This window comes from Olea europaea, chromosome 6 (assembly GCF_002742605.1).
Source record: "Olea europaea var. sylvestris chromosome 6, O_europaea_v1, whole genome shotgun sequence".
Classification (NCBI taxonomy): domain Eukaryota; kingdom Viridiplantae; phylum Streptophyta; class Magnoliopsida; order Lamiales; family Oleaceae; genus Olea; species Olea europaea.
The window spans coordinates 23,368,320-23,396,097 of NC_036242.1; the positions used below are offsets into that span (position 1 = coordinate 23,368,320).

Genomic DNA, 27,778 nt, shown 5'->3' on the forward strand with positions numbered 1-27,778 from the left:
GAAAAAAATTTAAAATCAGGGCTAAGATCCCCAAGAAACCAATGTACTATAACTATATCATCAAGAAACTTTCCAATGGCAATAAATTTATCACAGAGAAAACGAAAAGAGTGAGTATATTCAGTCACACTACGAGAGCCATGCTGGAGCAATTGAAGTTTGTCTAGCTGAATCTCACGTGTCTTGGAGCTGTGAGAATATGACGTTTCGAGGGTCAACCAAGCATAACTGGAAATAGCACAATTGACAATCTCGGCCATACAGTCCTCGGACATGGGAAGCATAAATGAGGCTAAGCAGCATACGATCTTGAGTACGCCATTTCTTGTAGGCCTGATTTGGAACCTAGCCAATACCTTCGATAATAACAGGGGAAGGTGTAATGGATGATCCGTCTAAAAAATCTTAGGGACTGAATTATTAAATCTGAAACTTAAAGGCCCAAATCTCAATATAACTTAAAGGTTAGGGACTGAAACCTTAAATTTATAACCCTAACCCTAATTGCAACCAGGGGCCTCAACTTATCTAATTTACAGAAGAGGCCCTCGTCCCAAAATTCAGCCAAAAAACCAGAAAACCCTAAAAGAAAAATTTTTCTTCTTTTTGGCGCCCGTCGGCGCCGCCTGAAGCAATGGCGCCGGCGTGGGCGCCGCAGCATCTGTGGCGGCAAGGTCGTCGGCGAATTCAATTTTTTTTTTTTTTTAAATCTGTACTAAAATCTGAATTCCAAATCTGAATTTTCTAAACTGAATCAATCCGAATGAAAATAACAAAATTATACCGCAAAAATTTTCAAATTTAACAAAACATATAATCAAAAATTGTTAAATCTGAAAATTTCAAAATATATTGCAAGAACCAAACTAAAACCTTTAATTCTCAATGATTCAACATGAAGAGGCTCTGATACCACTTGTTGGATAATTTAGTTCTTTAAATTACCAGATCTTTCATGTTAAATCATCAAGAAATATAAGAATTAAAACGGAAACATACCTGAATCAGACATGGTTAATACAATAGGAATTTCGCGAAATGGTCTTCCAAATCTACACGCAGTCTCCTTTTCTTCTCTGTGATGGGATGCAGTAGAAAATGAATAATACGTTGCCTGTGATCTGGAGACCAAAACTTATTTATATAGGGATGCCCTTTGACCTAATTCGGCCCATCATAGAATTAGGATTTGGGCTCGGTCTCTACACATATGTAAACCCATACTTTAATTGGATACATTAAAGCCAAAAATCGAAGCCTTTTTTAGATCACTTTAATTGGGTTCAACCGAATTCGATAGCCTATAATTTAACGCACAATTATTCACACATACAAGTCCATATTTAATTAAAAATCCTTACAAAAAAATCCAACTAAAATGAGAGATCATCAATCAAGACATAATAACATTTAAATCTTGACGGAGATGTAATTGTAGACGAACCCCACAAGTCATGATGATGTCTTTCAAATAAAAAAGAGCAATGTCAATCTAAATTAGAAAAAACCAAAACAAGGATCAATATTAAACTCGTTCTTATTAGAAAATAAAATAGCACCATGCTTATGTAAAGATGACAAAATCCTAATAGAAGGAAGTCCTAAACGTGCATGCCAAATGACAGAGGTGGCACAATTATAACAAAGAGCAGCAGAAGACAAAAAGTTTGCATGGGCATGATCAAGCACATGGAGGCCTTTTTCACATCAATCGATTCCCACCACCGCTCTTTTTGCCAGAGCCTGTATAACAAAGCCAGTAGAAGAAAATGTTATTGGAAAATTGTTCTCTTGAGTAAACTTAATGATGAAAATAAGATTTTTGGTAATGCCAGGAACAAGAAGAACATTAGTCATAGGTAACGAATGGGAAGCAACAATAGACCAAATAGAATCAACAAGAGATATAGGTAAAGAATGACCATTACCAACAAACACCTTTTCAATACCATTGTAAGGAATGGAGGAGTCAAAAGTCGATGCAGCATTAGTCATATGTGATGTTGACCCTTTACCTGTGTACCACTAGTGTCGAGAGAGTGTGTAAGAGAGGTCTCTGAAAAAGCTTCAATGGGACCACCATCTTTAGCCTTTTTAGCAACTTACCAAGTTTATAACATTTCTTGGCTGTGTGATTATCTTTTCGACACCATTGACATGCAACAGCAGCAGATTTGGAAGAGTTACAACGGTCCACTTTGGGAGAGATGTAATGTTTGTTTCGACTAGAAGAAATGGTGGAAGAGCCACGGTTAGAAATGAGGGCAAATTGCTGTTGAGCTTCACCATGAATGGATTGAGAGAAGAGCTCATGGCTAAGTGCTTGCGGGGACCATGTTGGCGAAGGAAGGCAGTGGACGTTGTGACAGTATAGTGGTGGAAAAAAATTTAAAATCAGGGCTAAGATCCCCAAGAAACCAATGTACTATAACTATATCATCAAGAAACTTTCCAATGGCAATAAATTTATCACAGAGAAAACGAAAAGAGTGAGTATATTCAGTCACACTACGAGAGCCATGCTGGAGCAATTGAAGTTTGTCTAGCTGAATCTCACGTGTCTTGGAGCTGTGAGAATATGACGTTTCGAGGGTCAACCAAGCATAACTGGAAATAGCACAATTGACAATCTCGGCCATACAGTCCTCGGACATGGGAAGCATAAATGAGGCTAAGCAACATACGATCTTGAGTACGCCATTTCTTGTAGGCCTGATTTGGAACCTAGCCAATACCTTCGATAATAACAGGAGAAGGTGTAATGGATGATCCGTCTAAGAAGCCCACAAGATCTTGGCTTTCAAGAAGGGAAACAAACTGATTGCGCCACAAAAGAAAATTGGACGTAGTGAGTTTGATGGTCACTATATGGATCGTCGTATTGAGTGGAAGCATACTAGAACTAGAGCTAGAATCAGCCATGGAAAAAAAAAAAAAAAAGGTGTGAACCATGGAGCACTGATACAATGAAAAAGAATCTCTCAATGTTATTAATGAATACATAGGTAGTGTATTTATACATAAAATACAGTATGCATCACTTTGAGCTCCAATTTCCCACTGGAGCATCACTTTTGGCAAATAAATATATAATTTCGATATTCTCACGAAGGAGAGGCAAATCAATCTTGACCTTCAAAAAAAAAAAAACAAATGTATCCCACTCAAAATTTATGTCAAAATCAGTCCTTCAATCCATTTTTTCCAACATCAACCATCCAATCTTCACTATGTTCATAGACAAGCAGTTAACTGTGTTTGCCTCTAATATATCCTTCTGTGCATCGGGAAGCGTAAAAAAGGACCACTTGCCAATGCAAAACTAAAGAAAATGGAAAGAAGAAGTTGTCTTAATAATAATAAGTTGTGTGTTTAATTCACTCGTAAATGAGTATTAATTATTTTTTCTAAAAATTGTAAAAGAAATAGTATACATTATTTTTTAACATTAGAATCTAACTCGGCAATTTTCGTTGTACGAGATTCCTGAGAAATAGGATCAATTTGATCAAACAATTTATTGATAAAAGCAATAAAACCAACTTTGCCATAACCCTTTCCAAACAAGAAAGGTTAAATGCAACATGATATTAAGGCAATAAGAGTAATCAAAGTTCGTCATGCGAATCTAATTGATCAGAAAATGAAGGAAATTCGATTTCAGAACCACATCTTTCATGTGGGAAAACTGGACATTTAATGAAATTGGATGCTGAGGTATTGACACACAGGTAAACTTGGAATAGCTGATTATTCCCTGATGAATCCACATTGCATTCTATGGACGGAGCATACCCGATGCCTTCTTCAATTTTATATCATCAAGAAACTTTCCAATGGCAATAAATTTATCACAGAGAAAACGAAAAGAGTGAGTATATTCAGTCACACTACGAGAGCCATGCTGGAGCAATTGAAGTTTGTCTAGCTAAATCTCACGTGTCTTGGAGCTGTGAGAATATGACGTTTCGAGGGTCAACCAAGCATAACTGGAAATAGCACAATTGACAACCTCGGCCATACAGTCCTCGGACATGGGAAGCATAAATGAGGCTAAGCAGCATACGATCTTGAGTACGCCATTTCTTGTAGGCCTGATTTGGAACCTAGCCAATACCTTCGATAATAACAGGGGAAGGTGTAATGGATGATCCGTCTAAAAAGCCCACGAGATCTTGGCTTTCAAGAAGGGAAACAAACTGATTGCGCCACAAAAGAAAATTGGACGTAGTGAGTTTGATGGTCACTATATGGATCGTCGTATTGAGTGGAAGCATACTAGAACTAGAGCTAGAATCAGCCATGGAAAGAAAAAGGTGTGAACCATGGAGCACTGATACAATGAAAAGGAATCTCTCAATGTTATTAATGAATACATTGGTAGTGTATCTATACATAAAGTACAGTATGTGATAAATATTAAAGATAAATATAAACTATTTACATGATAAATACAAAATAAGTAAGAACCTAATCTAGTTTGTATTATGAATAAAAATAGAATAAACTAAACTGAATAGGAGTCTGTAGTTGGAGGCCATAGAGATTGGTATGCTAAGATTAAGGTAATACTTTCCGATATTCATCAATGGATTTTCCTCCAATAGATTCTCCTCCAATACCCATTCATGAAGATTTAGTATTTCAGCAAATGTAACAACAAGGTTTGGTCTTATTGCTGAAAGGAGGATTGGTCAACTTAGGTATCAAGTTGCTACTACTGTAGCTAAAGCTGATTAGGGTGCTTGGAGTAATGTCAAAAGGATGCGGATTTTAATTTTTTAGCGTCTTTTGATTGTGTCTGAATAAGATTTTTATTCTTTGAAACAGAGTTCTTTTAATTGCTAAATATTTCTTTTGATTGGTGAAATATTTATTTAAAAAAATAGCTTCAAAACGACAATGTGCAAATGAACATTGTTGAAAAGTAATGATGACATGCAAATGAATGTTGTTGAAAAATAACAATAATGTTCAGATGCATATTGCTAAAACATTAATGACAATGTGCAAATGGACATTGTTGAAAGGTAATGGCAAGCTAAAAATTAGTGACAACGCATTTTGCATCCTTTAGCAACATGCATTTTTTGTTGATATATCCATTTATTCCACGTCAACATCGAATTCTGCAACATATAGCTGCACCTTGGTAACGATCCACAGCAACACATTTTGCCCGGTGTAAAATGCTATTTTCCTGTACTAACATTTTATCCCATTATGATGTATACCACAAAACAAATATTATTTCCCTAATGTGTGTCCATATTATATCATCTGTCACAAAAAATAATTTTATTAATTATAGTAAAAATAGAACAAGTAATCTAAAATTGCAGGAAATAATAAAAGAGTGAATGAATTTTCAACCAAGGCCTGTGTAAAAACAATTTCCTTAAAACAGATTCGTCCCTCATTGTAGGTGTTTGAGGTTTAATTTGAGCATCAGCTACTCAAGATACAATAGAAAAACAGTAGAGTTTGAGCACTACAAACACTACTCCGACGATTTGACTCAGTATTTTAACGCTATCACCAAGATCTTGACAGAATGTATAATTATGTATGTAGAGAGAGAAAAAAATTATGCAGAGAAACGAGTTTTTTTCTGTGCCTGCAAGGAAGGAAGATAACTAGATAAATAAGTTGCAAATGAGAATTAACAGGCTAGGAGTTATTTCATTAACCACCATTAACCTGGCTGTTAATATCTCCATTAACACAAACATGATCATATGGGTTTCAGGAGTTAAAAGAATTTGGAATTTTTTTATTGGAAAAATAATAAAATAAAGGCAAAACATTGACCCTCCTAAGGAGCTAATTTTTGTTTCATTCGGTTTAGTATTCGTGTACGCAGATTGTACCCACACACAAGTTCAAGGTCCAAAGTCTATTTCGGTCCGTGATTTATGCCGTCGTACATGCATATGGAAAGAGCCTTTGTACTACACATTATTCCACCAATCCAAAGTATAATCATATTTAAAGTGGTCAGTGCATTTATCAATTTTTCTATGTGGGATAACTTTAAATTAGTTTCCCTTCTAATACAAAATCTCATCCAATGCATCACTTTGAGCTCCAATTTCCCACCGGAGCATCACTTTTGGCAAGTAAATAAATGATTTCGATATTCTCATGGAAGAGAACGCAAATCAATCTTGATCTTCCAAAATAAACAAATGCGTCCTACTCAAAATTTATGCCAAAGTGAGTCCTTTAATCCATTTTTTCCAACACCAACCATCCAACCTTCACAATGTTCATAGAAAAGCAGTTAACTGTGTTAGCCTCTAATATATCTTTCCGCGCATAGGGAAGCGTATAAAAGGACCACTTGCCGATACAAAACTAAAGAAAATGGAAAGAAGAAGGAAGTTGTCTTTTCTTGTATTATTGAAATGTTTTAATTAAAAATTATAAAAAAAATAAAATACGTTGTGTGTTTAATTTACTCGTAAATGAGTATTAATTATTTTTTCTAAAAATTGTAAAAGAAATGGTATACATTATTTTTTAACATTAGAATCTAACTCGGCAATTTTCGTTGTACGAGATTCCTGAGAACTAGGATCAATTTGATCAAACAATTTATTGATAAAAGCAATAAAACCAACTTTGCAATAACCCTTTACAAATAAGAAAGGTTAAATTCAACATGATATTAAGGCAATAAGAGTAATCAAAGTTCGTTATGCGAATCTAATTGATCAGAAAATGAAGGAAATTCGATTTCAGAACCACATCTTTCATGTGGGAAAACTGGACATTTAATAAAATTGGATGCAGGTAAACTTGGAATAGCTGATTATTCCCTGATGAATCCACATTGCATTCTATGGACGGAGCATACCCGATGCCTTCTTCAATTGCTTGCTTTACACTCTCTAAACTGTAGAATTTTCCAGGTTGGATTCCTACGACAAAATCTCACTTGAGTTAATCTTGTTTAGAACGTCGCCTAAATTTGGTTCGATTACATTTTGAGCCTTGTAACGTACCTGCATTTTTAAGGACTTGTAGCAAATTGGCTTTCTTCTTGAGATCAAGAGCTGATTGGAAGTACGTGTGTTGATCAAGGGTGGTACATGTTCCGTGTTTATCCCCTTCATGACTCCAGAATTTGAAGCCATCGCCGCTTGGGCAGGCTAGGGTCGGCCAATCCTTTTGCATTCTGCTGACAAGATCTGAGACCTGTATAATACAATATTCATACTCACCATTAAAAATCTTGATAATAAATGAATGACGATAAGGCTGGAATTTATCTGCATTAATAACATATTTGCTCAAGAGGGCTTTATTTTTAATGTTTTGTAATTTTGTCATCTTTTTATTGCCTTTTTTTTTTTTTTTTATCATTAGTTTCCGTTAAATTTTTTTTTTTTTTTTCCAAGTTAGGGGGACAAATATTGCAATTTTTATTAGGATTGCATTTAGGTTAATTTTAAGGTTCCCCCGAAATTTTGTTGATCATACCAAGTATTCTGTATTATGTAAAAACTAATGAATATTTGATTTCTAAATTTGCAGTCTTTTAACTGCAAATCAAGTTCATTGAACTGCCTAAAATATAAAACTTAATGCTAATTAAGTTGAAGTTGTTAAGTTATTCAAGAGTTATAGTCGTCTGCTGTTTGTTTTTTTTTTTTTTTTAAATGATAAGAAATCTAATATATTGTTTTTTAAATCTTCAATTTGGAAACTAGTAAAAATTTTTATGTCAAACCTATGAATGAACCTACAAAATCCTTCAAATTTTATCTGATTAAATCGAGGTACTTTTTAGTCTAGCGACAATATATAATGTATATATATTTTGATATTACAAGATTTTTTAGATTTGATGGATCCCAATTTCATATGGGTTCCCCCCCCCCCCTCCCCCTCCCCAAAAAAAAAGCATAACACAGAGATTTGGAAAAATATGGTCTAACGATAATTCAAGTTGATGGTGCATGCAGGGACGGACCCATATGGGGTCATGTAGGGTCAAATGACCCCACAAAATTTTGCCCCTTTTTTTTTTTTTTTATACACAAAATTTTGCCCCTTTTCTTTTTTTATATTAACAATCTACTTTGATGTACTTGTCAGGATGTCTAATAAAATCAAAATATTGCATTTTTAATAACATTTCGAAGTGCTCATGGCCTAGTTTTTCACTCATTAATGGCATACGAAATGGTCAACTATAGCAAAAGTTATGACATGTTAAAATAGGGTGTTTGAAACTAGTATTTTGAGAATTTCGATAATATCCTAATTTTAAAACTTCGTTTGCGATCATGTGCTATCTGAATCCACAAATCGTCTATGTCATGTAAAAGTTTGTTTCAAAAACTACATCGTTTTCATATTGAATTGTCCAAACGAATATCGAAAATAGTTAAATATGTATCAAACGTACACCTCAAAAAAGACGTCTAACTCGTTTTTTGTTTTAAAAAATTCAATTAATTATTATTTTTGCACGATAAATTTTTCAATATAATTTATATCGTTTCATCCGGAGGTCTTACATGAAATACGATGTAAATTTTTAGGGTCGTTATGTATTAAATTTAATTTGAATTACTTTTGAATTATATTTGCTTTAAATTTGAATTTCATTTACTTTCTAAACTAAACTTGAATTGTATTTCAATTAATTTAATTTCTATATTCAATTTAATTTACTTAATGTTAGCTCAGCATTTGAGAATGAAATGGTAAACAAAACTATACAAATAGCAAAATTTATTTAATAATATTAATAATGATGTAATTATACGACGTTTTCAAAGCGTCAAAATACATATAAACTTATTTTCATTAATATTATGTTGTTTATTAAAAAAATTATTTTTAAAATTTTGACCCCAGAATACTAAAGGTCTGGATCCGCCCCTGGGTGCAAGCTACGTGAAACCTAACAATATTGATGATCGAGACAGTGATATATAGCATTTCCTTTTTACATTGATAGTATAAATATTGATATTATTGAAACTAAATCATGACAGGCAACTTCCACAAAGATTTTACCATCTTTATTTCAAGAATTTCCATGTAACTAGAATTAGGAGAAATGTACCTCGGATTGATTGAAAGAGTTCTTCCGATCACAGTTTGATGGCCATTTTCCGTTGTTATAATTCGGCCAAAGGCCATGAATGCTGAAATCTTCTGCAGGCTTTCCTGTTTTAGGATAGCAGCAGCTATGTCTTGAATCACAATAAGAAGCAGGCCACTGTACAACCAAATGTGACAAACAGATACATTTTTTAATAAAGCTTAATACTAAACATTATGTAGGGTTCGTTTGGCATGACTTTTCAAAAGGTAAAAGGAGCTTTTGAAATCAAAAAACTATTTTTAGACTCGTTTAGCTAATTTTATGAATGTGCTTCTTCTAATCAAAGAATTTTTAAAAGAAGTTGATCCAATGCAACTTTTTCTTAAATACTTTCGGAATAAGAAACTCTTCTAAAAATTAGTTTTCAAATAAAAGTAAAGATAGCTTCCTCCAAAACCTTTTCTATAAAAAGTGAAAACAAAAGTCATGTTAAATGGCAGTAAAAACCGAAACAAGTCTTATTGGTTCGATGCTCATGACAAAAATTTACACATCCGCTCCATCTAGTCCAATATACACAAAACAATGCAAATAAACAAATAAACGCGCAACCCATCATATATGTGCTATATATAGATGATTTTACATAAGATATATGTTGTGTTATTAGTATGAAAAGTTCACAAACCTGTTGAACAAAGTAGAAGAAATCAAAATCCTGTGAAGCACATAAAATTGATAGATATTGTAAAACCAAAAGCTGGATCCATGCTGAATTCTTAACTTTCATCATTCTATATTTTGAACTTTACCTTCCTTTCACTTCAACACTTTATCACAATAGGTGATGACAGTTTATATTTATAAGCAAAAGTTATGGATGAAGGATGGAATATCACAACAAGTATATACCTAATTGTCATATTATTTTATTACTCGGATTGCGATTAAGGGGATTAATCACATGTCAATATGCTCTTGCTAAGGGTTAGCGAACTTACTTCCATGTGCTTATCCTAATATATCACACTAAATAATTAAATTATTTAGTCCATCGATCTAGAGGTTTGGATTAATAATTTATTGAATTTTCTTAAATTTAAAAGCTTGAGTAATTAAATTCTTCATTAACTCTCTATTAATTACTACTAATTTATTGAATCAAGACAACAAACTGTTAATTTTTAGGAAAATTCCGAATGTACAGAATTTTCCTTTACAGAATTTGGCCAGAACTCTCACTGTGTGCAGGCCCCATGTGTGATATAAAATGTCAAAAAATCAACCACCCACCCCACCGATGTGTCTTTTCTGTAAATTATCTGTAAGCAAAAATTCTGTAAGTGTAGCTTCTCTCTAATTTTTAATATTTTCTTCTTGGCTTTTGCAAAATTTCATTAAAAAAAAAAATGCATTTAGAGATAATCTATTATATTTGTATCTGACTGGATTCATTTTTATGTCAAACACTAAAACGTAACACTTTTCATAACCGAATGACGTAAATTATTAAACTTATATCCACATTTTGAACGTTATCCATATTATTTTTGCACAAAGCCTATTAGTTTTATTAAAATGAGAAAATACAAACCAGAGAAGTGAAGAAAGAAGAAGCAAAGAATGGCTCCATTAATTAATTATTTGAGCTCCAGGAGGACCTGGACTTTCTCTTCAGCTCTATTTATGCATTTTAATTATCCACAAAACTAATTATATTACCTTTTTTTTTTTAATAATAAACTCATAATCAATGAAACGAGACTGATTCTTGATGCTTTTTCTTGTAAATAAAACCGTTAATTAGAGGATCTTAATCCTTCATTTTCCACCACGAAATCGATGTCTATTGATCAAAGTATACTAAAATACTAAACAAATTCAAAGTATTTTTAGATTTCAGTTTCTTGTCGGGCAAGTACTGTTTTCCAGTTTAATAATTCATTTATTTGATCATCAACTTTTAAGCTGAAGCCGGGGGTCCCCTGACCTTTAAGGGTATAAAGATTAACAACTTATTTTATTAGATCACAAACAGGATGACCAAATAAATACAATTATAAATTAGTTTCACACGGAATCGTGTCCTTTTCAAAAATAATATTCCTTTAGGTTTCCAAGAAACTCTTTTTAGTTGAGTCTGAGATCTAGTTGGAGTGTGATTTAAATTTTGAAATTAGATAATTACACAAGAACATTATTTGTATTGTTTATGTGACTGATTTGATTCAATTATAATAATTACTAATTATTAATTTAATGAATAAATATTTGCTTATTATATTCAATTTTCCAAAGTTCATCGGCAGCAACTATGTTCCACCGATCTCTATGTAGTTTTGATCTGGGTCGAGTCAATGAGCTTGGTTATTGACAACTTTGCCCCATTTTGGAATGAACTCCATCTTTTTGTTCTTCTAAATGGTTAGTTAGCCGGTAATGTAAAGTTATTTTGTGTTAAGCCATCACATTTCATGTTAATAATGTACCACATGGACCCCTCATGGGGTGATCGAGTTGGTGGAGCGGGTGAGTGTGAAAATCATTGATCACGAGTTCAATTCCTCCTACTAACACTTTCTCGGTTGAGCGGGGTTTGCCTAGTGCGGTTTATCTGGCTGGCGTGGTTTGCAAACTATTGCGTCAGTTCGAGGGTTTACCCAGTGTGCACCCAAAGGGTAGCGGTTGCGGATTTCCCCGTCATAAAAAAAAATAAAAATAATAATAATAATAATAATAATAATAATAATAATAATAATAATAATGTACCACATGGATCTCGTTGTTGGATCCAACACAATGGTTTAATAATTTTTACTCCCAATTAAGGTTTTAATTTTAGGTGTGATCCCCCAGAAAATAAGGTCAGTAGGCCGGATTAATGGTCTTATACTTTTAAAGTTTGAAGTTACAACCATATCTTTAATGCAAACATTAAGGTTCATGACGACTATTGATTGACATGTTGAATTGATCCAACACCAATTAGGATGTACCTTTGAGGACTCAATGTGAAAGAGAAAAGCATACCGTTTTGCCCTTAGATAAATTATTGATTACCAATCGAAATTGGGGAGAATGATTGAAGGGCAAATAAGTAAATTTCAAGACATACTGAGGGCAAACATGATATTTAGTGGTAAATGGTGGATTTTCAAATTTGGCTCAGGTAAATCAGTTGCTTTTTCTGCTGGCCGTTAATGCTTTTACTATTACAAAAATTAAATTGAAGGAAAGAAAGAAAGGGAGTCAAATGAAAGCTTAATAGAATTGAGCTTATTCAATGGAGTATATAAAACATTCTCTTTTCTATTTAGATTCTTGGACCAGTTTATGATGTCAAGAGCTCTTTGCCTCCCTTTCTATTAATCAGAAGAGACATTCCCACTTACTTGATAGATGCATTTCTCGTATATTTTTTTCCGTTCCTTTGATCTTGAACATCTCGACGTTAGAGACAAAAGCAAAAATTCAATTACTTTAACTTGTTAACCTATTTGTCGACTTCTTTCATAAAAGATAACACAAGATAATCAATTGTGAGGAAAGAAATAAGGTGATCAATTTTTAATTTACGTAACAAAAAGAAGCATGATAAAGTGAATAAGAACAAGTCTTGACAATATGTAATTATTGTCCATCTTTTCATAGTTTCTCTTCCTCGTTTATTTTTCCTCTGAACAAGGATCTGTGGGCAAAGTAAAGGGAATAGGCCACATTTATGAATAGTAACTTCTTTGAATGCAACAATTTTTGACCTATTTGAGGACATCTTATATAGTTCATCAATTTTTTGTACCGCAACACTTTTTTCCCATTGATCTATAGTCGGGATAGATAATGAAAATTTTATGGACATCTATACTCTCTTATCCAATCTTTCAATGCAATGGCATAAGAAGATCTTTTATTGCTAAAATTAAGATACAATTCAATGGTCAATGCATAAACAAGTTTAGCCATTTTAGTGATCATCAATGGCAATAGTATGCAGCCCAAAAGATGGGCTAAAATGAAGGGAACTCAATACTTGAGGTACATCTTCCATTTGGCAAAACAGGACATGAACCNGAAATCTTCTGCAGGCTTTCCTGTTTTAGGATAGCAGCAGCTATGTCTTGAATCACAATAAGAAGCAGGCCACTGTACAACCATATGTGACAAACAGATACATTTTTTAATAAAGCTTAACACTAAACATTATGTAGGATCCGTTTGGCATGACTTTTCAAAAGCTAAAAGGAGCTTTTGAAACCAAAAAACTATTTTTAGACTCGTTTAGTTAATTTTATGAACGTGCTTCTTCTAATCAAAGAATTTTTAAAAGAAGTTGATCCAATGCAACTTTTTCTCAAGTGCTTTTGGAATAAGAAACTCTTCTAAAAATTAGTTTTCAAATAAAAGTAAAGATAGCTTCCTCCAAAACCTCTTCTATAAAAAGTGAAAGCAAAAGTCATGTTAAACGGGTCAGTAAAAACCGAAACAAGTCTTATTTGTTCGATGCTCATGACAAAAATTTACACATCCGCTCCATCTAGTCCAATATACACAAAACAATGCAAATAAACAAATAAACGCGCAACCCATCATATATGTGCTATATATAGATGATTTTACATAAGATATATGTTGTGTTATTAGTATGAAAAGTTCACAAACCTGTTGAACAAAGTAGAAGAAATCAAAATCCTGTAAAGCACATAAAATTAATAGATATTGTAAAACCAAAAGCTGGATCCATGTTGAATTCTTAACTTTCATCATTCTATATTTTGAACTTTAACTTCCTTTCACTTCAACACTTTATCACAATAGGTGATGATAGTTTATATTTATAAGCAAAAGTTATGGATGAAGGATCGAATATCACAAAAAGTATATACCTAATTGTCATATTATTTTATTACTCGGATTGCGATTAAGGGGATTAATCACATGTTAATATGCTCTTGCTAAGGGTTAGCGAACTTACTTCCATGTGCTTATTCTAATATATCACACTAAATAATTAAATTATTTAGTGCATCGATCTAGAGGTTTGGATTAATAATTTATTGAATTGTCTTAAATTTAAAAGCTTGAGTAATTAAATTCTTCATTAACTCTCTATTAATTACTACTAATTTATTGAATCAAGACAATAAACTGTTAATTTTTAGAAACATTCTGAATGTATAGAATTTTCCTTCACAGAATTTGGCCAGAACTCTCACTATGCGCGGGGACCCATGTGTGATATAAAATGCCAAAAGTTCAACCACCCACCCCACCAATGTGTCTTTTCTGTAAATTATCTGTAAGCAAAAATTCTGTAAGTGTAGCTTCTCTCTAATTTTTATTATTTTCTTCTTGGCTTTTGCAAAATTTCAATAAAAAAAAAAAAAAAAAAGGCATTTAGAGATAATCTATTATATTTGTATCTGACTGGATTCATTTTTATGTCAAATACTAAAACGTAACACTTTTCATAACCGAATGACGTAAAGTATTAAACTTATATCCACATTTGAACGTTATCCATATTATTTTTGCACAAAGCCTATTAGTTTTATTAAAATGAGAAAATACAAACCAGAGAAGTGAAGAAAGAAGAAGCAAAGAATGGCTCCATTAATAAATTATTTGAGCTCCAGGAGGACCTGGACTTTCTCTTCAGCTCTATTTATGCATTTTAATTATCCATAAAACTAATTATATTACCTTTTTTTTTTTTTTTTTAATAATAAACTCACAATCAATGAAACGAGACTGATTCTTGATGCTTTTTCTTGTAAATAAAACCGTTAATTAGAGGGTCTTAATCCTTCATTTTCCACCACAAAATCATTGTCCATTGATCAAAGTAAACTAAAATACTAAAAAAATTCAAAGTATTTTTAGATTTCAGTTTCTTGTCGGCCAAGTACTGTTTTCCAGTATTATAATTCAATTCTTTGATCATCAACCTTTAAGCTGAAGCCAGGGGTACGCTTCCCTTTAAGGCTATAACGATTAACAACTTATTTTATTAGATCACAAACAGGATGACCAAATAAATACAATTATAGATTAGTTTCACACGGAATCGTGTCCTGTTCAAAAATAATATTCCTTTAGGTTTCGAAGAAACTCTTTTTAGTTGAGTCTGAGATCTAGTTGGAGTGTGATTTAAATTTTGAAATTAGATAATTACACAAGAACATTATTTATATTGTTTATGTGACTGATTTGATTCAATTATAATAATTACTGTTGACCTCGAAAATTGGACCTTTCACGTGACCAACTGATAGCTACTTCACGTATTCCTCCCTGTGCACAATTAACGAACGGTCAAACGCACACGGTCGAGACCAGCGGGGGTGGTGGCAACCGTATACATTTCGACAGTCAAGTCAGGTTTTGATGGTCGGAACAGTGCCCAGAGGTTGTGCAAAATAATGATAAGGGGAGGAGAAAATATATAAACTTACTATGGAGTGCTATGTAGTAAGAGTTTCATTACCTTTGCCTCTTGCCAAACCTTGGCTACTTATAGGTGGGATGAACCGTTGGATATGGGACACGTATATGCATTTGACGGTATGAGGCGTCCGCTCATAGGCGTCAATCAGCCACGTCTATAGAGTGGGCGGGCAGTTTGTTTCTCCCAAGTTGAGTTGACATAAAGTTGATAAGTCACATCAACTAGCCTTATGGAGACGTCAAATCAATTTAAACCTTAGATGGCAAAAATCTCTTTCTGAAATTGGCGGCGGATCTTCTGACAGAGGTCCACTTCGCCTCGGCCTCAGGGGCGAGGGCGCTTCGATCAGTTCAGTAGGATCGTTTATGTCTCTCAGTGTGCTATCAGATTGTTGACATTGGTGAGATCACTTCGAAAACACTTCGGATGGGTGTCTATCAGGTCGAAATGTGTAGTGGTGGGAATTCCGAGGCGGTTCAGATAGGGGCATAACAGTGGTCTCCCAAGTCCAGATATGAATATTTATATCATAGGTGGACTTTCTTTCCTGACCGGATGTGAATGCCTCAGGTGCGTCTAAACTTTGTAAAGTTGAGTGAGGAGCTCATCCGCCACCGATGCGCTGACCCACAGGGGACGACGCGTTGGGAGTTGACTAAAACTTTGTAAAGCTTAGGAGGGAACGTAGCGGCCAAGGCGATGACCCACAGGAGACTTCGCATCAGGTGCGTCTAAACTTTGTAAAGTTGAGTGAGGAGCTCGATCCGAGGCAATTCAAACGTCTAATGATTTGACAACTGTTACGTATTTTCAAGGTGACAGTTGGGTGCCATGCTCATTCTCCTAAAAGGCTGCTGTGGCTACTTATTATTGACGGCTGGTGGTGACCGAGGTGACGCGTTTTAAGCAAGGGTGAAGGCCATAGCGACATCTTGAGCGTAGATCAAATCTGGCGTTTCATTTCAACGGCCTAGATTGAAGATGCGACGAACGGCTTAGATCGTTCGCATTTGAATTCAACGATGGAGATCAGACGGGTCTTTCTATAAAAGGTGAACTTTGAGTTTTTCTCAAGCTTTCTACCTTTGTAAAAATAGACAATACACTTTGCTCTCAAGCCATTTGCAGTTTCCGGCATTTCCAAGCAATTCCAACGAGAAATTTGAACTTCCAGCGAGAAATACCAACATCCGGCGACCTTACACCATTTCCGGCTAGGAAAACCTTCAAACTCGTAAGTTTCAGTACCTTTTAGGATTTTTAACTTCTGAAGGGAGTTCTGGTTCGGGGAGGGGGTTAGAACTAGTGAGGATGGACGAACCCATTGTGGCAACCTCTTCAAAAATAGCCGAGGCGATAATATGGGGGAAAATATATGGAAGCGACCAGATAGCCCAGCAGACACTTCTGTGCACTGGGGGGCGTCGGACTACTCATCTAAACTAAGAGAGGCCGACCTGGAGAGACTTAGGGTAGAGTATAGGATCCCGGATAGCATTGATCTTATCCTTCCCGAACCCGAAGAGAGGGCCTGCTACCCTAGGCCGGGTTGTGTGGCCATTAGTGAGGCGATCCTTAGGGCCGGACTTAGGCTGCCAATTCGCCCATTCTTTAGGACGGTGCTTAGATCCTATGGCCTAGCCCCGACTCAACTCAATCCGAACTCCTGGAGCCAAATGGTGGGCTCCTGGATGTTGTGGAAAGAGGCATCACTAGGGGTGGAGATGCCCCTCTCCGTCTTCCAGATCCTTTACATACCTAAGGTAACTGCCGGGGGATAAGACCCGGGGGTGGTACTACCTTACTTCATGGGGTTCCCACACTCCATTCGTGCTCGATTTGCCGAGCTCTATCAAAGAATGGAAGAGCTCGTGGTGCTGGGCCCCTGGGCGATGGGGCACGATGGAGAGGGACCTCCTGGCGCCTCTTACGGTCTCGATGAAGTACTCACCACTTAGTGAGTATAGTAGTTGCTTTTCTTTATATTTCTCTTCGGTTCAAACCGTGACTAATATTTGCATTTCTTTTGTAGGTACTCTTCCTCGGCGCAAACTGTCTTTCGAAAACTTCGAAACCATCTGCAGCATTTATCAGCTGCCTCAAAAGAAAAGGTCAGACCATCAGCTGATCCGAAAGAACATACACTTCGTTACACACGACTTGATGGCATCCCAGGGTAACTAGACCGAAGTCTTTACCCTTTATTCTGAACTTTTAACACTTGTACTAATTCGTCATTCGTTCCTTGCAGACAATTTTAATAAGAAGATGCCCGTGCGCCTCGACTTTAAGACCATCTAGAGGATGATGGCAAAGGTACGGGCACTGAAGGCCTCATCCTCCTCCTACAAGAAGCAAATGGAGGATCTGTTGGACGCCAATAAGAGGCTTTAGCTTCCGATGGAGGAGGAAGTACCGGAGGACTCAAAGGCTGATCTACGGAGAAAGGGCAAGAAGAGCACCACTCCTTCAAAATGCCCAACTGTGGCGAGGCCACCCCCCGTTCTGAAGCAGGCCACAATTCCAACCGAAGTGGCCATTCCAGAGAAGAGGCCTGCGCCATCTGAGGCTGCCACTGCCCCGACCACAACACCATTTGCTGCTGTGCCAATCGCTCAAGTGCCGGAGCAGCAGAAGAGGAAGAGGGCCCGTCCCTCTGAGGAGGTCGACTTTCTGGGCACAAATCCGGAGGAGCCGATGAGGGAAGTGTTGGAGGCCCTTCCTCCAGAAACAGCTGCAGTGGCGAAGGTTCACAACAAATACTCGACCAAGGAGTGAAGGGACCACACCGCCTCCTACACAACTAAAGACTTAGTGGCTGCCAACAGTGCCTGTGTGGCTCGGGCCCTGGTACAAGCATCTAACTCGAGGGCTGGTGAAGGATCTGAACTCCAAGAAGGAGGACCTCGCCAAGCGCCTCGAGGAGGCGATGCAATAAGGGGATGCCGTGCGAGAGGCCGGGGCCAAGGCCCAGCTAACTATCGCCAAAGCGGAGGTGGAGCGACTGAAGAAGGAGTTATACGAGGTGGAGAGCCAAGTGGCTGCTATGACTCGACGAGTTGATCACGCCAACGAGCATCACAAGCTCTCCACCGAGGCTCTAGAGGCCTCAAACAAAGAGAAGGCGAGGCTGAGGTAGAAGGCAGAGGCTCAGTCTGAGGAGATTGCCTCCTTGAAGGAGGAGTTGAAGTCTGCAGCGAAGGTGGCAGTTCAGAACTTCATCGACCATTTCGAAGACCATCCCCTGTACGACGACTTCGCCAATTTTTGGGCCTCTTGGAGTGCCCAAGGCTTATTGGGTCTACCGAAAGTGGTCCACCATACTCTGGACATCTCCTCTTTGGAGGCAGAGTTCGTGGGACCAACTGGAGGTCGGCTTGATAAGCTTGCTGAGGAAGCTCCAGAGGCGGCCAATACAGAAGCGGTTGAGGCAAAGGTCCCTCCACTAGAATAGTGCCATCTTTTGTAATGGCTTCGGCCTCTTGTACTTCAATTATCATTAAATGAAATGAAATTTTTTGCTAAGTATTTATGCTTCTGCTTTCTTACCATTTGGATCTGTTTATACTTGTATGAATAACAAACATCAGACTAAGCACCTCGTAACAATAACAAGTTAATAATTGAGGATCGGACCACTAAAGTTAATATAAGTTGAATCACTTAAGCGAACATGAAGCGACTCTTAATGCTAACCGGTTAACAATTTGAGATTGGGCCACTTAAATAAACATATTGAAGAACTGAGGAAACTATTTACTAACCAATGTGGCACAGAACCAAAGTTTCATTACTTTGACAAATTACACCATACTTTACCAAGGCAATTGCAGCACTTAGTAAGCTAGGAAATTTACAACGGAGATCAGATCGAAACACCCATTCATTAGACAGTATTGAGATCGAATCAGAATTAAGGCTCATCATTGATAATACTTCCTTAAGTGTTCAATGTTCCATTGATGAGGTAGTGCCCTTCCTGCCATGTCTTCAATTTCGAAAGTGCCAGGTCGGGACTCTTTGTGGATGGGGTAAAGGCCCTCCCAGTTCGGTCGAAACACTCTTAACCCTGTTGGTTTTGAAGATTGAAATACCCTTCTAAAGACGAGGTCCCCCAAGCGAAGTGTTCTGTTTTTGACCTTGGAGTTATAATAGCGGGTCATCTTTTGATGATATTTTGCCAAGTTCACTTGGGAAGCGTCCCTCCTTTCTTCAAGGAGGTGGAGCTCGCTTATTCGAGCCTCATCGTTACTGATCTCATTGGAGTGTATCCGACAGTGTGATAGGACCCCGACCTCGATTGGGCTCATAGCCTCGACCCCGTAGGTCATTGAGAATGGTGTTTCCCCTATTGCAGTTCAGCTAGATGTTCTGATGGCCCAGAGGACGTAGGGGAGCTCATCCATCCAGGCCCCTTTTGAGCTGTCAAACTTCCTTTTCAGGGTGTGCTTGATAGTTTTGTTCATTGCCTCAGCTTGTCCTTTTGCCTGAGGGTGATAAGGCGTTGAGAAGTCTTTCTTAATGCCCAGTTCGTCGCACAATTCTCGCATCATCCTGCTGTCGAACTGTCTTCCATTTTGGACACTAAGGAGTGGAGAATGTCGAACCTACAAATGATGATCTTCCAGACGAATTTTGTAGTGTTCGCCTCGATGATCTTGGCAAGGGGTTCAGCCTCGACCCACTTAGTGAAGTAATCAATGGTGACAATAGCGAAAGTTGCGCTTCCTCTTCCTTTTGGGAGGGGACCAATGAAGTCAATGCCCCACTTAGCGAATGGACAGGGGCTGGTTACTACGGAGAGGCTCTGAGAATGTTGCCTTTGAATATTTGAGAAGCGCTGGCACTTGTCGCATTTCTGGGCAAACTGGCATGCGTCCTTTTTTAGGGTCGGCCAGAAGTAGCCTTGACGGAGTACCTTGTGTGCCAGAGTCGTTCCTCAGGAGTGATTTCTGCAGATTCCCTCATGGATTTCCCTGAGTATGTATGTGGTCTCTTCGCCTCCCACGCATCGGAGAAGTGGCGAGGTGAAGCCTCTCTTGTACAGGGTATCTTTTTGCAGGACGAAATGTGCAGCCCTTCTTTTTAAGGTCCGCGCCTCGCTTCTGGAGACAGGTAGGGATTGATCTTTCAAATAGGCGATGACAGGCTGCATCCATAATGGGGTGCCTTTTATCCATAGTACCTCTTCACCTCCAGAGGTGAAGGGCTTTGATAAGTGCTTAATAGGGACAACCTTTAGAAGCTCTGAATCCTTGCTGCTGGCCAATTTTGAAAGGGTGTTTGCATAGGTATTTTCTAGGCGGGGGACTTGAGTCAGTTCAAACCTTTCAAAATAAGGAACTAGGTCCAGAACCAACTTTAAGTATGCAACCATGCTATTGTCCTTGGCCGCGAAGTTCCCATTGACCTGGTTCACTATGAATTGAGAATCGCTGCTCACCATAAGCCTTCTGACCTGCATCTCTGTAGCAAGTCTAAGACCTGCCAGAACGGTCTCGTATTCAGCGACGTTGTTTGAGGCTTTGAAGCCGAACCTTACTGCGCAATTTAGCTTGTGGCCTTCTGGGCTTTCCAAGACGATCCCTACCCCGGAGCCAGTATCTCCTGAAGACCCATCAACGAAAAGTTTCCATGTGGGGGGCTCGGCTGGTTCCATTATCGCCTCCATTTCTAGGGCTTTGGCAAACTCAACCACAAAATCAGCAAGGGTCTGGCCCTTGATGGCGTGTTGAGGTCGGAATGTTAGATCGAACTCACTGAGCTCGATTGCCCATTTTAGCAGGTGTCCTGATGCGTCTGTTTTCTGCATCACTTGCTTCAGTAAGAAGTTGGTGAGAACTTGAATTGAGTGGGCCTGAAAGTACAGCCTCAGTTTTCTTGAGGTTGTGATAAGGGTGAGTGCCAGTTTCTCCATGTCTGGGTAGCGTGTTTCAGTTGGGAGAAGTGCTTTGTTGATGTAGTACACTGGCAACTGGCGCTCACTTTCTTCTTTGACCAGGACAGCAGTAGTAACTCGTCTGATTGAGGTTTTGACAAGATGAGCGCCTCTCCGAGGTGCTTTTTCAGTGCCTAGAAGGCTTCCTCAAATTCCGAATCCATCGGAATTTCTTTCATTGTTTCAGCACATTGAAGAAAGGCAAGCTTTTATCTGTGGCCCTGGAGATAAAGCGACTGAGTGCGACTATCCGACCATTGAGGCTTTGGACCTCATTTGGTTCTGAGGTCACCTCATCTTTAGCAAGGCCATTATTTTCGCTGGATTTGCTTCAATTCCTCTTTGATTGACAATATACCCCAAGAACTGACCTGATGCCACTCCAAAGGTGCACTTGAGGGGATTCAATTTCATATTATACTTTCTAAGTATTTGAAAAGTTTGGTCGAGGTAACTTACGTGTTCGGCTGCCTGGAGGCTTTTGCCTAGCATGTCGTCCACATAGACTCCCATACTTTTACCAATGAGTTTAGCAAACATCATGTTGACCAATCTTTGATAAATAGCTCAGGCATTCTTCAACCCGAAGAGCATGACTTTGTAGCAATACAGACCTCTGTCCGTAATGAATGATGTAGCTTCCTCATCAGGTCGGAACATGGGTATCTGGTTATACCCTGAGTATGCATCCATGAAGCTCAGTAGTTCATGGCCAGCAGTGGAATCCACAAGTTGGTCTACTCTTGCAAGTGGAAAGCTATCTTTAGGACATGCCTTATTTAAGTTTGTGAAGTCTACGCATACTCTCCATTTTCCACTGGGCTTTTTCACCAGGACCGGGTTGGATATCCACTTCGGGTAGATGACCTCCCTTATGAAACCACTACGGCTCAGTTTGTTCACTTCGTCTTTCAGTGCCTCGTACCTCTCCAGGTTGAGGAAACGTCTCTTCTGTCGATGGGGAACACAAGAGGGGTTGATGTTAAGATGATGACAACTGATCCTTGGATCTATTCCCACCATGTCTTCATGCTTCCAAGCAAAGACATCCAAGTTCCTTTTCAGAAAGCTTATCATCTCTTCTTTTGCTTCGGGGGACAGCGCCTTCCCTATGCGCAAGACCCGACTGGGGTCTTCTGGGTTAGTGGAGAAAGTTTTCAGTTCTTCCATCGGGATTGCATTTGATTCAGAGTCAATTATCCGGGTATCTAATTCATCAAGAGGGTGCCCTTGTTCAAGGGCCTCTTCCATGTCGACGTCTTCCTCTTGTTCAGAGGTATGCCCTTGTTCAGGGGTATCGAGCATTTTCACGTCTGTACTGATTTCAGCGGAAACCTCAGTTAGGATTACATTAACAGTTCGATGCTCCGATTTTCGCAGCAAGTTTAAGTAGCATGCCCTGGAGCCCATCTGATCGCCTCGGACCGTAGCAATCCCATGTTCAGTTGGAAATTTCATGCACAAGTAGTGGATGGGCGTGACGACCCAAAGATCTTTCAAAGCGGGTCTGCCCAATACTCCATGATAGGCCGATCTGTGATCTACCACCAAAAATTCCATGAAGTGTTTGGCCACTAGGGGTGCCGAACCCATCTCGACGGGCAGAGTGATTTGCCCTGTGGGATGATGCTGTCTCTAGTGAATTCGAATAGTGGGTCGGTCATGGGGATCAACCCATGTTCAATTTGCATTTTGTCAAAAGTGGAGCTGAACAATATGTTCACTGAACTGCCATTGTCGACAAGCATGTGTTTCAGTCCGTTTCTAACCACTACGGCTCTTACAACCAATGCATCACAATGGGGGTGGTGAACCCCCTTTGCGTCTTCCTGGGAGAAGGTGATTGGGGCCATCCTATCGGCTGCTTGCGACTCATTGACAATGTAAGTGATTATTGTCGGGTCCTTTGCTTCCCTTGTATAATTCCTTTGGACATTCCTAGTGTTGCCACCGATGTGGGGTTCCCCAATGATGGTATCGATTTCCCTGATGACCTAGCTCCCAAAAAATTGGGAAGTTTCGGATCTCCCTTGAGAAAGGGAGGTTATCATCATCATCGTCAATCTCATCAGATCGACAGGGCCCATCTGAACCTTCATCATCTTGAATGTTCTAGGGAGGTGGAGGTGCTTCTCTTCGACTCCCCCAATCTACTAGGTTTCTCTTGTCTCTCCTATTTCTAGGAGGAGAGGGAGCCTATTCTTGTTCGTGATCTGGACAAACTGATCCTCTTACTGGGCGGACCCTATTGCTAGGACCCTCCCCTATCCAGTCGAAGACGCTTACCGACCTCTGTTCCTCATATTCTTGAGGGAAATTATCCCCTAAGTGTGGTTTTGATTGCTGGTTCCCTTGCACATAAGATGTGGCTTCGACATCCATCTCTCTTTCGAGGGGGCGTTCTGTGTGCCAGCTCATATGGCCTCGGGAGCGAGATATGGGGGCTTCCTGCACTGGATAAGATCCTTGGGGCATTTGATAGCCCTGATGACCCTGGGCTTGCATGAGAAGTTCATGCATCACCAAATTCTGAGCTGCGATGTCCTTCATGCCTACCACTATTTGAGCCATACCTTCAGTGAGCATGATCGTTCTTGCGCCTCGGCGATGCCGGTGATGGGGTCTCTGGTGTGTGACATTGTTATGGAGCACCTCTTTTTCAGATGCCTCTCTCATGGGGTTGCCGTCTTCATAGCTATAACTCATCCTATCTCCTTTTTCAAGGGTGGTGAGAACTTGGATTATAACTCTACTTTGTTCTTTTTCAAGAACTTGCCCTTTTCAGGGTTAGTCGCAAGTTTTCCAGTGATTTCTCCGGTGGAGAATGCAAAACTTTCAATGGGAAGTGTTTCCCACAGACGGCGCCAACCTGTTAACCTCAAAAATTGGACCTTCCACGTGGCCAACCGATAGCTACTCCACGTATTCCTCCTTGTGCACAATCAACGCACGGTTAGATGCACACGACCGTGACCAGCGGGGGTGGTGGCGACCGTATATACTCCGACGGTCAAGTCAGGTTTAGGTGGTCGGAACAGTGCCCAGAGGTTGTGCAAAATAATAATAAGGGGGAGGAGAAAATATATAAACTTGCTATGGAGTGTTATGTAGTAAGAGTTTCATTACTTTTGCCTCTTGCCAAACTTTGGGTATTTATAAGTGAGATGAACCGTTGGATGTGAGACACGTGTATGCATTTGACGGTATGAGGCATCCGCTCGTAGGCGTCAATCAGCCGCGTCTGTATAGTGGGCGGGCAGTTTGTTTCTCCCGAGTTGAGTTGACATAAAGTTGATAAGTCACATCAACTAGCCTTATGGAGACGTCAAATCAATTTAAATCTTAGATGCATAGAGGATCTTGGCAAAAATCTCTTTCTGAAATTGGTGGCGGATCTTCTGACAAAGGTCTACTTCGCCTCGGCCTCAGGGGCGAGGGCGCTTCGATCAGTTCAGTAGGATCGTCTTTGTCTCTCAGTGTGCTATCAGGTCGTTAACATTAGTGAGATCACTTCGGAAACACTTCGGATGAGTGTCTATCAGGTCGGAATGTGTGGTGGTGGAAATTTCGAGGCGGTTCAGATAGGGGCGTAACTATTACTAATTATTAATTTAATGAATAAATATTTGCTTATTATATTCAATTTTCGAAGGTTCATTGGCAGCAACTTTGTTCCACCGATCCGATCTCTATGTAGTTTTGATCTGGGTCGAGTCAATGAGCTTGGTTATTGACAACTTTGCCCCATTTCGGGATGAACTCCATCTTTTTGTTCTTCTAAATGGTTAGTTAGCCGGTAATGTATAGTTATTTTGTGTTAAGCCATCACATTCCATGTTAATAATGCACCACATGGATCTCCTTGTTAGATCCAACATAATGGTTTAATAATTTTTACTCTCAATTAAGGTTTTAATTTTAGGTGTGACCCCCCAGAAAATAAGGTCAGTAGGCTGGATTAATGGTCTTATACATTTAGAGTTTGAAGTTACAACCATATCTTTAATGCAAACATTGAGGTTCATGACGACTATTGATTGACATGTTGAATTGATCCAACACCAATTAGGATGTACCTTTAAGGACTCAATGTGAAAGAGAAAAGCATACCGTTTTGCCCTTAGATAAATGATTGATTACCAATCGAAATTGGGGAGAATGATTGAAGGGCAAATAAGTAAATTTCAAGACATACTGAGGGCAAACACGATATTTAGTGGTAAATGGTGGATTTTCAAATTTGTGTCAGGTAAATCAGTTGCTTTTTCTGCTGGCCGTTAATGCTTTTACTATTACAAAAATTAAATTGAAGGAAAGAAAGGGAGTCAAATGAAAGCTTAATAGAATTGAGCTTATTCAATGGAGTATATAAAACATTCTCTTTTCTATTTAGGTTCTTGGACCAGTTTATGATGTCAAGAGCTCTTTGCCTCCCTTTCTATTAATCAAAAGAGACATTCCCACTTACTTGATAGATGCATTTCTCGTATATTTTTTTTCGTTCCTTTGATCTTGGACATCTCGACGTTAGAGTCAAAAGCAAAAATTCAATTACTTTAACTTGTTAACCTATTTGTCGACTTCGTTCATAAAAGATAACACAAGATAATCAATTGTGAGGAAAGAAATAAGGTGATCAATTTTTAATTTACGTAACAAAAAGAAGCATGATAAAGTGAATAAGAACAAGTCTTGACAATATGTAATTATTGTCCATCTTTTCATAGTTTCTCTTCCTCGTTTATTTTTCCTCTGAACAAGGATCTGTGGGCAAAGTAAAGGGAATAGGCCACATTTATGAATAGTAACTTCTTTGAATGCAACAATTTTTGACCTATTTGAGGACATCTTATATAGTTCATCAATTTTTTGTACCGCAACACTTTTTTCCCATTGATCTATAGTCGGGATAGATAATGAAAATTTTATGGACATCTATACTCTGTTATCCAATCTTTCAATGCAATGGCATAAGAAGATCTTTTATTGCTAAAATTAAGATACAATTCAATGGTCAATGCATAAACAAGTTTAGCCATTTTAGTGATCATCAATGGCAATACTATGCAGCCCAAAAGATGGGCTAAAATGAAGGGAACTCAATACTTGAGGTACATCTTCCATTTGGCAAAACAGGACATGAACCAGAAGTATCAATACAAATGTAAATCTGGTACAACTGGTTGTTCCCAGATGCATCAAGATTACATTCCATACCAGGTGTGTAACCAATTGCATCTTTTATAGCATTCCCAATACTGCTCAAACTGTAAGATTCTCCGTCTGGATATATTCCTGTAAACTTAATTCTTATAATAAGTACTAAAGGTGACACAATGTTTCGTACATAAGACTAGACTGAATTAGGCTAACTAACAAATTTTATGGCATGCTTCTCTTTCTAATTGTTAAGTGTAGCATGTTATGGGTAGGAAGGTGAAGATACTATATTATTATTACCTGCACTCTGAAGAACTTGGAAAAGGTCTAGTCCAGCTTTAAGATCAAGGGCTTTTCTGAAGTAACCTTGATTCCGAGCATGTTCCATGTTTTTCCCATTCGTGTGCCCAAAATTATGAGTCGCTACTGCTCGAGCAGGCAAGGCTCGGCCAACTTTGTTGCATTCTGCCAATCAAGTCAGAAATCTAGGGGAAAAAATACTAACTAGTTAGACAGTAGTATATTTATGTTACAAAATTTTAACATTTGTGAGAATATCTAGGTACCTTTGATTGATTATAAAAATTGTTAGGATCACAATTTGAGGGGAAAGAGCCATCATTGTAATTAGCCAAAGTCCATGGATGCCAAAATCTGTTGTAGGATATCAACAACTTTGCTTTGTATCACAGAATGATCCTGGCCTCTGCATCAAAAATAATTTTACAAGAAAATATTATTTATCCAGTTCTCAATTAAAGGAAAAAACCCGACACTACACGCACACCGTACATTGTATACTAGAGTTGATTACCCGCTGAACAAAATAGAAAAATCAAAATATTGTGCAGCACATAGTACTTATAGATATCGTAATAGCAGGAGTTTGATTAACATGGAAAGGTCAAATTTCGTTGCCATCTTCATTAGTTTCCTTCTTTCTTAGCTCTTCTCATTTATAAAATAAATATGATGCAAGAAAACTTGGTGTATATGTAGGCAAATATGAACTTGTTATAATCTACGAAGAAATTGTGACTAATGATTCTTAAGTGCCATCTTGTGATGGAGACGAGGGATCATATTAGTAGCTTACAAATTATGTTTAGTATGCAACATTCGACATGAGAAATTTTGGTTTAGTTTTCTTTTTAAACATCGTCCAATATTT

At 38.1% G+C, this 27,778-nt stretch overlaps 1 protein-coding gene and 1 pseudogene across 2 annotated transcripts; both read right to left on the reverse strand.

Moving 5' to 3' along the window:
• Nucleotides 1–1,523: 1,523 nt before the first annotated feature.
• Nucleotides 1,524–13,828, reverse strand: LOC111396195 (intracellular ribonuclease LX-like). 2 transcript variants are annotated; one of them, XM_023022540.1, is made up of 5 exons: nucleotides 13,724–13,828; nucleotides 9,083–9,238; nucleotides 7,008–7,200; nucleotides 6,867–6,923; nucleotides 1,524–3,802 (listed from the first exon to the last, which is right to left on the reverse strand). In XM_023022540.1, exons 1-5 carry the CDS (start codon nucleotides 13,826–13,828, stop codon nucleotides 3,609–3,611), a joined length of 705 nt encoding a protein of 234 aa, XP_022878308.1. In that variant the 3' UTR covers nucleotides 1,524–3,608. The 2 variants fall into 2 exon arrangements, with proteins under 2 accessions (XP_022878308.1, XP_022878307.1); XM_023022539.1 differs by lacking the exon at nucleotides 13,724–13,828 and adding an exon at nucleotides 9,753–9,881.
• A 12,702-nt stretch (nucleotides 13,829–26,530) lies between these two features.
• LOC111396536 lies at nucleotides 26,531–27,534 on the reverse strand (annotated as a pseudogene).
• Between the last annotated feature and the right edge of the window lie 244 nt (nucleotides 27,535–27,778).